Consider the following 10,681-nt stretch of genomic DNA (forward strand, 5'->3'; position numbering starts at 1 on the left):
CTAAGCTGCTGGTATCCCCTATCGCTCTCTCGACTTTTCCCTTTTGTTCTAAGCTTCACTTTCATTTGAGTTCGGGCTATTCGGATCGTCTGCCTTTGCAATTACTATTGATCTAGCTCTGGAGCCTCTTGACATAGTCTTCGATTAACACTGTTCAACTGACTTTGTCCTGGCTCGGCTTAATCCTTAAACCGACTCCTGGGAACTCAGTCTTAAACCTCCACCTATGTTCATATCTCGAACGTTTCGCTTTCTAAACTTATTTTAAGTAATCATAGAATCATTATACAAAGAAAATAAACTTAGAGACACGTGTGGCATTTGCTCAGGCTTTCATTTAATAGAAAAATATACATAAATACATATATGTACATAGATACATACATATGTATGCAGATATGCCATAAATATGGATAATTTATCTTCTAGAATTTAACAAGAGAACAGATTTTGTTGTCGCCTAACGATATGAAAAAGATTTCTAACTACGAGTACTAGATGCATGAGAGTCGACAGATTGAGTGAGTGGGGATGGGAGGGGGTGCCAGCAGAAATCACATTTCATACAATCTACTGGCACAATTTTGAGATAGAATAGGATGAGCGTCGCGTTGCTTGGCGATTGTTATTGTTGATGCACTGCTCTTTAGATATAATACTTTGGCAGCCAGAAAAGTATGAAATGAACGCAATTTTGCCACTGCGAAAGTTTGTAACGAATTAAAAAGATGCTAAAACAATCGGCTCGATCGCTGACAAGGCAGTTAGCTAGGGGTTAATGTGTGAGACTAACTAAACGTACGACTTAGAGGCTATAACTAGCAGACTTAACGACTAAAGGAGCTTTGATTCACTTTTGCAAACTGGGCCTGACTCGAGTGGGCCGGAGCCTGGCCCGCTTCTAGACTTGTGTACATAAATAGTTTTTAACTAGCTTTTTACAGAGTGTTTTGGAAAAAATTTACACTTTTTGGTTGCCCTACATTCCGCTAGCGCTGTGTTACGTGCATATCTCGCTGCTGGCGGCGCAGGAGTTGCTCGAGACATTCGCATTCAACGCCCCCGTGCCCGTGGACATGCTGGCGGGCAACACGGCTGCAGGTGCGGGCGAAGAGGTTGAGGATGGTCCTGTCGCGGATGTGGCTGCTGTGGCTACTGTGGCGGGTGGTGGTGGTGGCGTGGTTGTGGAATCGGGCTCGGCCTGCTGTGCCTGGGACGTACTGCTTGTGATGGCATTGTTCGTCCGGCTGTTCTCCAGCTTGGCCCGATTGAGCGCCTCCTCGCGCTCCTTGGCATCAAAGTACCAGACGGTTATGGCATAGCGGGTGCGATGGGCGGGCTGCACTTCGTGAGGATTGCGTATGTCCGACCAGAAGAAGATCAGTCGATCGAACTTGGGCTCAATGTCGGCCACAGTGGTTCCAGGCGTGGGTCGAATCCTATAACCAGTCAACGGATTACTCAATTGTCCAAATTCAAAGGAGACAGGGAGATCTATCAGCTTACCGCAGTATTCCACCGCTTTCTCTCGCATCCCAGTTGATATTCAGGTAGTAGATGGCTGTAATGACGCGGCCGTCCTTGTTGGGATTATCCACATGCATGACATAGTGTGTGCCCGATCCGGGGTAGCAGGCAACCATCGCCTGAGGAGGGACAACCAATGCGATTAGCAAATCTTTTGAGGAATCCCATAGTAACTGCTTACCCTCGTGCGCTCCCTGATGTGATAGTTGCCCAGGATGCCATTGTCCTTCATGGTATTCACGCGATAGACCACAGAATCAATCTGGCCGAGGAGGGGAAACAAATTAGTCACAGATCCTTTCATTCTAGAAGATATCACACACTCACCTGATTGGTCAGATACCAGACGTTGCTGCAGCCGGGCTCATTGCCGCCCACCCACTTGATCTTGTCCCCTCGAATCTTGTCTCCACGCACCGCCGAGGTTGGGGCATCGGGCTTCTGGTTGTGCACCAGCTGTCCGTCGTGGAAGGCGCCAGCATTGTACATGCTCCGCACTTCGTTGAGGATCTTCAGACCCGTCTCCATTCCCAGGAAGTCATCCACCACGGACAGGCCGTACTGGTTCATGTCGTTGATGATGTTCCGACACAGATCCTCATAGCGCCGTTCGCTGTGTGGGGGCAAGACAGAGAACAAAGAACTTGATGAGTATCCAAGCCAATTACATTTCAAAGATACATATATGTATATGGAAGATCTCTTTGAAGGCCCTCTATCTAGCTTTCTGTCTATCTATCGATAGATAGATCTATAGATGCCTATCTGGGTGAGGTCACCTTGGGGGAAACCCCACCTGGCAGCATTCTACGGGTCGACTGTCTAGACCTGCCTCGCCTGCATTTCCGATCTATTTATAGACCAACTACTGGGAACGCTTCACGCTGCACCTTGCATATCGCAAGTTTGATTGCATTTAAGCGTTATTTATTTGCTTTGAGTACAACTATAATAATGATATATACACAATATTTTACGACTTTTTTACGATGCCTCCATAAAACCAATATTTTCCCCACAAATCTCTCGGGCAGTCGGTTCTCCGTAGTCACGTAGGCCAGCCACCATCCAGATCGCCCCCAAAAAACGATCGCGAATTTCTGGATAAGCACAACCCTCATACGAGTATCATAAAACAACACGAAAATAAATAATAATAATAAAGATGAAACATTTCTCACAAGTTCAGAATTGCTTTAGAAGGAAAGACAGTCCAAAAACCGAAATAAATTAAAATTACTGAAACGTGTTGCTCGTAGGATCGAGGGACAGCACGACCGCCCGACCACATATGCTACAAGTTTTTAAATTTCAAGTTTTTTGATACAAATTCATAGACTAAGCAAACAGAGAGAGAGAGAGAGAGAGATACAGATACGCGGCATTGAAGTTCACAAACAGAAGCCGTTAACCGGTTTAATTTTTGGCATTCATAACCGATGAAATCTGCTAATCAGTGCAAAAACCTCAGGAAAGAAATCAGTTGGGGATGCAATAAGTGTACGAGAACCTATACTTCCATATAAATATTACCCATTAACATTGTATTCCTTTATAAGCACTAGGCATCAACTATGATTCCCTTTAAGGATCGGTTTCAATTGTATTCTTTCTATCTCTCAGGACTTGTAGTCCCCCTAGTATCCCCTATCCAGAGAACCTATACTTCCATATAAATATTAACCATTAACATTGTATTCTTTTATAAGCACTAGGCATCAACTATGATTCCCTTTAAGGATAATTTTGAATTGTATTCTTTCCACATAGAACTCAGATCAGCTTCTATCTCTGAGGACCTCTTAATCTTCCTGATGTATGATCCTTAGCATCTTCATATCGTTCCACTTGTAGTCCCCCTAGTATCCCCTTTAATTACCGCTTGTCCAAGAGTTCCCGAAAGAATTGTTCGGCATTGGCAGGATGCGCCGAGTGCTTGAAAAAGTTCTGATAGTCCGTTGTGGTGGAGGTTATCATTTTGCGTGGATCACTCAGCGTAGCGTAAAATTCTTTCGAAACTGTTCTGAATCACTTCTATTATCACTAGCCCGATGATTGTTCAGTTAGTCAAGAGCTCTTTGCAGATAGATCATTTGTCTTAGCAGGACTGCAGGAGTTCTGTCTGAGCGACTTCTATAGCAACAATTCTCACGCACAAATGAAGAAAGTTTCAAACTGTTCGCGGGTTTTATGTGCCCCGAGAGAGTGCCACGCGCGTGAGAGCGAGGGAGAGGGAGAGCCGGTTTTATCGAATTGGTGTAGGGCGGCTAAAGCTAATGATTTTTGTTGGCCTTGGCTTGGTGTGAGTGCACAGGTACGAATAATTGCAGATTGCATTAGCCAGCTGTTGCGTTTATTATTTTTGTGTTTCTGTATTTGCAGCTATTTGTTTTTATTAACATTTGTTTCTGCCTGTCTTTCTTCCTTAGTCACGTTTGTTTATCGTTCTAGCGCTTCAGCATTTAATTATTTGGAAAAAAAAACGGGGCGATGCTCCGCTAGCACGAACCGCTCTCGACGACGATTTTGAACGAATGCGGTGGAGCGGCAGCATTTACTGTTGCCCCCCGTTGGTTTCCTCAGAGGCGAGAGTGAGACAGAGTAGTGCAGGTTGTCAAGGTATATTAATAGAAGGAAGGGTATTGCCAGAAGGCTCTCTTACGGTTGTTGTCTTCCTGTTGAAAAGCCAACCTCTAACAGAATTAGCAAAAATCGAACAGAGGGAATGCCTCACCCTACATCATTGTGCCTTGGCTTGGCCAGAGTAAGAGCTGAGAGTGAGAGAAGGAGAGCACTGGGGGCCTGGGAAGCGACAGTAGAGCAAAGCGATAAGCACGTCGAGTGTGAGTAAATAATTGACAAATGAAAACGGCGACCGCAGCAGCGACAGCAGCAGCAGCAGCAGCAGCAGATAACAAACTTTGCGACTTGCACAGACAGAAAATTATGCCAAAGCAGGGGAATGGAACGGGGGAATTTTCTGATGCGAAATATGACAGTTGCCGGTCACGGCGCCTCAGTTTTGATTCGTTATCAGATCAGAATATCAAATATATGATTGGTATGACTGGGATTTCCTTCCGTTTACCCTTCAAGCGCTTGCAACGCCCACAGCAGACAGCAAACACACTCGAAACAAATGCAAACAAACCCACAAAGCAAAGCAAACGCAAAGGCAAAGGCAGAAAAAGACAAGCGCAACAATCGTCACGTAGCCCAGCGTACACCAACACATGCACACAGCACGAAAACGTACGCGAACACGCACACGCACACGCGTTAGTTGACCAAACGTTAGAGAGAGACGCCAAGCGAGCAAAAGGGACTGCAAGAGCCACAGCAGAGCAGAGGGAAGCAGCGAGGAAAAGGTAAAAATACCAAAAATAATGATTGAACAAGAATACAACAAATAAATTAAGACTAGGAAGAGGATGGGGATGGGGAAACAACATAAAACAAGAGCGTGTGTAGTAGCTCTGCAAAATTAGGTCAACGGCCCAGTTCAAAGTCAGAGAGGAGAGCGCACAGCGGAATGAGTGTAACTTGCTGCCTCTCTCTCACTCCCTGCGTTCATACATACATACATACAAATGTAGTGTAATGATCGATTGTTAGCGCTACGAGCCCTTCGAGCCCTTCTCGCTTTTTTGGATGTATTACGTGCGACAACTGGCGCGCTGGCACGTGTACCACACGCAGGTCCCCCCACAGCCGGTTTCAGCGGGTGGCGGTAGGAGGAACACCCGCCAGGGGGTCGGGGTGCGGGCGGCGCACACGCACTGAGACGACCTTGATGACGTGCGTCTGTCTACGTAGTACAATACTATTTTTGTTCCGTCTGGTGTTTGATTTGTTGTGCGAGCGGCGATGATTCGAGATCTATGGAAGATTTTCCGTCCATCTGACGACCATCTGAATTATTGCCCGCATCGTTGGAGAGGGAAACGGAGGACATGTAAAGTGAATTCCAATTAGGCGACCAACATGGACCCAGGATCTACAAAGTGGAGGTATAATGGAATATAGTGGAGGAGAAACAATCTGGTAATGGGAGTAACATCTTCCGAAAACTCTTCTGTGAACTTCTTTTCCAGGTATAATACAAATCTGAATCTGTTTATAAATCTGCCATACTGTTATCTGCCATAAACTAATTTCGGCATCTCTGCGAAGTGCAAAGCAAATCCCTGCTTAAATCCACAGTATATTCGTATCTTTCTTGGGTCTCTTGCATTCCCCCCAAGTCGTAATTTCCACTGAAAAATATTTTATATCGTATATATTTTATAATCTATAAACAATCTGTATAAATTACGCATATTACGATTAGTGCTTCGAGTAGTTCCATCTGTACAGCGTGTTTTGAAAGCTGTTCAATAAGTAAAAGATAAAATAGCCAAACATTTCATAGATCTGTCAAAAGCACAGGTAAATATCAATAAATTAAAGAAAGTAATGGTTTTCTTAGATTTTGCATTAAGCTAAATCCTGATTTACTGACAGATGGTAATGGGAACTCGCTTGTGGCTTGGAAACACCTAAGGAAACGTCTTTAGCGCCTGTTGGGAGAACCCTTAATAAACCTAAACAAATTATAATTAGCTTCTGATTGAGAATAGTCAACAATCTACCAACCATTCGTGACAAGGTCATAGCCCCCCCATAGAATCGTTTTTGCACTGGGTATTGCCCTTTCTTATCCGACGGAGACTTTAATGCGGTTCCAGGCGGTTTGCTTTCTTGAAATTTTTGCGCAATGCTTTATTTATCTTGCCCCGAAAATCCCAAGAACCCCAAACCCGTTCCCAATCCCGGACCCCAGTCGCTTGACAGGCGAACAGACGTGAGCAAAAGACCCCCAGCCCCAGAATTTAGCTAACACATTTATAAACAATGTAGAATTTTGTGCAAACCGCCCCCTCTCCCCAATGAGATCATGCCACTGCTAATTGTTTGACAAAGAACAACAACATCAGTTGCTCATCCCGATCCCTATCCCGATCCCGGCATGAGCTGTGGGGAGCAGCAGCAGCAGCAGCAGCAAGTAAACAAAACAAAAGCAAACGAGACGCAAATCGTACTACGATAAATGATAACAACATTTGAACGAAAGACTTGCGTACGCGCGGCACGTACGCAAAATCGGAGACGACCACCCAAGTGAATGGAATGACAGTACGTAACGGCACAGAACGGAACGGCACGGAACGGCACGGCACGGAACGGACCACCCACCCGGTAAGCCCCGAACGATAACAACAAAAGCAACGAAACGCGCAAAATTTCGATGATTCAGCAACGAGCAAAAGAATTTCCACATATAGACAGGGTGTGCAAAAACCATATTTATGGTATCTGTTAATGCCGGTTCTGGTGTGTAAAATGAAAACAAACACACCTATGAGAAAAAACAGCGGAGAAAGTAGGGGAGCCACGGATGCCGACGCTGTAGATACCCTAAGGAAATACAATCATCAGGTATTCTATGCTACTATGCTGGAGATTATTATTAGCAGGGATTATTCACGAGTTTTAGCTGACAAAAAACAGCTGATTGTTGGCCTTCAAGCAGTGCAATATTTCATCTAAATGTTGAGTGTCCCTTCTCTTATGGGACATTTGTGCAGCAATGACTGCGAGTGCAGTCAATCGTAGAGGAATGTAGTATTCAAATTCTGCTTGTTTCGATTTAGCACAGAGTCTGGTTCTCCAGGAAACACTCGGATGGGATATATCTCTCTCCCGGTTTCCATTCACTGCCCTTTAGAGGGTAGCCCCGTCCAGTGAGGGTATTGAAAAGTGATTATACACAATTTTTGGTACGGACAAACTGCGCAACAGAATAATTACAATGTCAGCGCTGTCCGGGTGTCGGTGTCCGGGAAAATGCGACTGCAGTCAGTCGAATCGCAGCGAGCGACCGCCATATGCATTCGATTCCCGGGCACGTAATGCCCAAAGGTAAACATTCGCCCCGCTCTCCCCTCCCAGGAGCCTCTTCTCTCCCACGGCACTCCGGGCACAATCTAATCGCCTCCGAGGGGGCACGGGGCATGAGATTCATAAATTTCGAGCTCAAATAAAGAACTTTGAGTGGGGAGATGGCAGATGGACGGTTAGAGTCATCCGTCATAAGTCATCGCACGTAACGCTTATCGATAATTGCCTCGATATGCAAGTGGGTAAGGAATGCACACTAATCTGCCTTCGCGCACACTTCACCTTCGTGGCAAGATGGTTTGGCTAATTGCGCAAAAGTACTTCGAGTGTGCGGACGACAACTGTTTCGACTTGAAAAATGATCTAATCAAATGCACAATAACTCGAATATCAGCTATGGCAGATCCCACGTAGCCCAAAACAAATATTTACAAGTACTTAACAATGAAGAATGTCATTTATTAAAGCTAGATCTATCGCTCAACAAAGAACACAAATGATATGCACCAAAGGACTCCCCTAGCTATAGGAAAACCCCTTTCCTCTGTCTAAACCGATTTGAAACAAACGTCACAAGCATGTAATCCCCAAAAACCATTCGGAACACACACGTTAGACGGTTAGGAATAACAAAATACAAACAGAAAAAGATCTCCCAGCAAGGGATCGACAGAAAAAAGACACCACAACAGCGAGGGGTAGCCCAGAAGGAGGATGAAGTACTTTCGTCAGCCCTGTCCCATACGGATTGTGGAGGACGCCGGCGGTGCCTTCATGATGGGCACCATTGGCGGGAGTCTGTTCCAGTTTCTGAAGGGATTCAGGGATGCTCCGACTGGAATTCGGCGCGGGCTCTACGGCGGATTGGATTCCGTCAAGTTGAGGACACCCGTGATTGCCGGCAGCTTTGCCGTTTGGGCCGCCACATTCAGCACTGTGGACTGCACAATGATCCACTACAGGCAGCGCGAGGACGCTTGGAACTCGATTGTGTGCGGCGCTGCAACGGGTGGCATTCTCTCTGCCCGCCAGGGCATCCGGCAAATGGCAAACGGTGCGCTGATCGGGTGTTTGGTGCTGGCCATGATCGAGGGAGCCAGCGCAGCCGTGGCCACAATCTCTGCAGCTGAACATCAGTCCATTGCTCCAGGAGAGGCCCAAGGCAAGCAGCAGCGTCCGCAGTGGGATGTGCTCCAGGACGGGTCCAAAAAGGACTCCGAGTTCGAGCGAGTGCTGGACAAGTGTCCGTCGTTCAAGAGCTGCCACATGGGTACTGGCCCCCACTCGTTGTCGGACCTGGTCAAGATGGCCAACGTTGTCTAGTTATCCAGTGAATTCTTCCCTAGAAAAGCCTTCTATTTCTTGGCAATGGAAATCCAAATTATGTTCATGTTCGTATCGATTCATGTTGTGATCCTCACTCTCCGTCGAATGTCTCTGGAGTGCATTAAACGGAGGTGTCATTTATGTCGTTGCACAGCCACACACTCACCTGCCCGATCCCATGAAGCTGGCGTCTGCCAGGCCGATCTGGTAGCTGGAGCTCTTCTCCCCACTGTGGTGGTGGTGCTGGTGGTGATGGTGATGGCTCTGCCGCTGGCTGCCATCTCCCGATGGTTGGGTGTCCCCCTGTCCCGGTTGCCCGAGGAGATTCAACAGATTGTCCACCTCTGCCGGCCAGCTCTGGGCCTGATGGGCCGGCGTCATCATCTGGGCCGTGGAGCAATTGGCGCCAGCGCCACTGCCCTCCAGGGAGGTGGCTGCCACGGCCTGCTGCAGCTGTTGCATCTGCTGCATCTTGTTGTTGTTGTTCTTCTGGCGGGCCAACAGGCGGCAGTCCTGCCGATGATTCGGCCAGTCCATGTGCTGGTGCGCCGCCGAGCAGTAGTAGATGGCCTTGCACTTGGCGCAGCGCAGCAGCTGCTGGGTGGTGCCGCAGATGGAGCAGCGCGGCGTCTCCATGTCTCGGCTCCGGTTGCGGTTCCCCGTGTCCTTGGCGCGTCCCCTGCTCATCATCACAGCATTGCAGTGGGCGGCAGTGGGCGCCGACGTCCGAGTTTAACCTTGAGAGCGCGCTGCGAGTGCGACTGCTTTTGGGTGGGTGTGTTTGTACCTTCGCCCCCCGTCACACACACACACACACACACACACAAACAAACAAACGCAACCGCACAGAAATACAACACACGCGCGGATAAGCAAAAACACACACAGATAGAAAACACCCACACACGGAAACGGGGCTGCGTCTCAGATTATTGGCGATTTCAGCTGGTTCCGACGAACGCTATCAATTATTTTGCAAAAATACGGCCGCGGCTCGTGTTAGCCACTTGTGCCCTGCACCATTTCACTCTTGGCCCTCTTTTCGTGGCTATTTAATCACGTAGGCCACACGAATATATGCCAAATAAACTACAACAAAAAAGCGCACACACAATGCAGCTGATGCTTTATTCTGCTTCTTATCGGCTTTTCTCTCTTTAGTTGCGCTTTTCACTAGTCCACTTTTACGCCTCGCACCCTGGAGGTGCTAACCTTGACCTGGTTTAATGATTATCAGCGCATATTATGCGAAAAATAGCGCAAATTAAAATTTTTAGCCTAAATTTTTTTACGAGCTAGCGATGGGCGTAGACCGATACCCATCGATAGGCAATAGCTTCATCGCGCCCACGATATTCGGGCACTGCGCAACACTAATAGCCGGCAACTATCGATAGCAATATTTTTGTAAACTGTCATCACTGCTACGGTATATTTACGGTATCTCGGTATATAATGGTATATTTTGTCAAATTCGTCAATTTATTAAATTTCATTTTCAACGGTATATAGAAATCCAATAAAAGCAAGTATTTAGAATAGGCCAGTCAAGTAGAAAATTAATTCATTAATCATATAAAATTATGTGGGCAAAGCTGAGAGATCAATATAGCTGGGAGGATTCGACGGAAGAAAGAATAAACAGGAATTTTTCGTCATAACCGGTTCACAACAATGAGTCCCATTCTATGCACACATACCCTGGGGGAAATGGATGTTATCGAATTGTGAATATGTTTGTCATCCAAGGCTCCGTAGGATCGAGATAAATATACAAGATACTAATAATACACATGAATATGTCTAAAACATATCAATTTGAGAAAAGGTCTTTTTTCATCTTCATATGAAATTATCGAAATAGGGTGTACAAAGGCTATACAAGCAT

General features: G+C 46.5%; 2 protein-coding genes across 3 annotated transcripts; one reads left to right on the forward strand and one right to left on the reverse strand.

Moving 5' to 3' along the window:
* Positions 1-320: 320 nt before the first annotated feature.
* Positions 321-10,141, reverse strand: Hph (HIF prolyl hydroxylase). 2 transcript variants are annotated; one of them, XM_001359363.5, is made up of 5 exons: positions 8,960-10,141; positions 1,855-2,140; positions 1,709-1,789; positions 1,507-1,646; positions 321-1,439 (listed from the first exon to the last, which is right to left on the reverse strand). In XM_001359363.5, the coding sequence occupies exons 1-5, from the start codon at positions 9,481-9,483 to the stop codon at positions 1,001-1,003; spliced, it is 1,470 nt and encodes a 489-aa protein (XP_001359400.4). In that variant the 5' UTR covers positions 9,484-10,141; the 3' UTR covers positions 321-1,000. The 2 variants fall into 2 exon arrangements, with proteins under 2 accessions (XP_001359400.4, XP_003736742.2); XM_003736694.3 differs by lacking the exon at positions 8,960-10,141 and adding an exon at positions 3,407-4,090 and having other exon boundaries at positions 703-1,439.
* Tim17a2 lies at positions 7,938-8,934 on the forward strand. Its single transcript, XM_001359364.3, has one exon. The coding sequence runs from the start codon at positions 8,182-8,184 to the stop codon at positions 8,788-8,790; it is 609 nt and encodes a 202-aa protein (XP_001359401.2). The 5' UTR covers positions 7,938-8,181; the 3' UTR covers positions 8,791-8,934.
* Positions 10,142-10,681: the final 540 nt, after the last annotated feature.

This window comes from Drosophila pseudoobscura, chromosome 2 (genome assembly GCF_009870125.1).
Source record: "Drosophila pseudoobscura strain MV-25-SWS-2005 chromosome 2, UCI_Dpse_MV25, whole genome shotgun sequence".
Classification (NCBI taxonomy): domain Eukaryota; kingdom Metazoa; phylum Arthropoda; class Insecta; order Diptera; family Drosophilidae; genus Drosophila; species Drosophila pseudoobscura.

Bases quoted from the DNA above. Each gene is read 5' to 3' on its own strand.
- Hph (XM_001359363.5), bottom strand. From the start codon at position 9,483: ATGATGAGCAGGGGACGCGCCAAGGACACGGGGAACCGCAACCGGAGC. The intron at 1,647-1,708 runs GTAAGCAGTTAC...GTCCCTCCTCAG, and splicing joins ACATCAGGGAGCGCACGAGG to GCGATGGTTGCCTGCTACCC. The intron at 1,440-1,506 runs GTAAGCTGATAG...GACTGGTTATAG, and splicing joins GAAAGCGGTGGAATACTGCG to GATTCGACCCACGCCTGGAA.
- Tim17a2 (XM_001359364.3), top strand. From the start codon at position 8,182: ATGAAGTACTTTCGTCAGCCCTGTCCCATACGGATTGTGGAGGACGCC.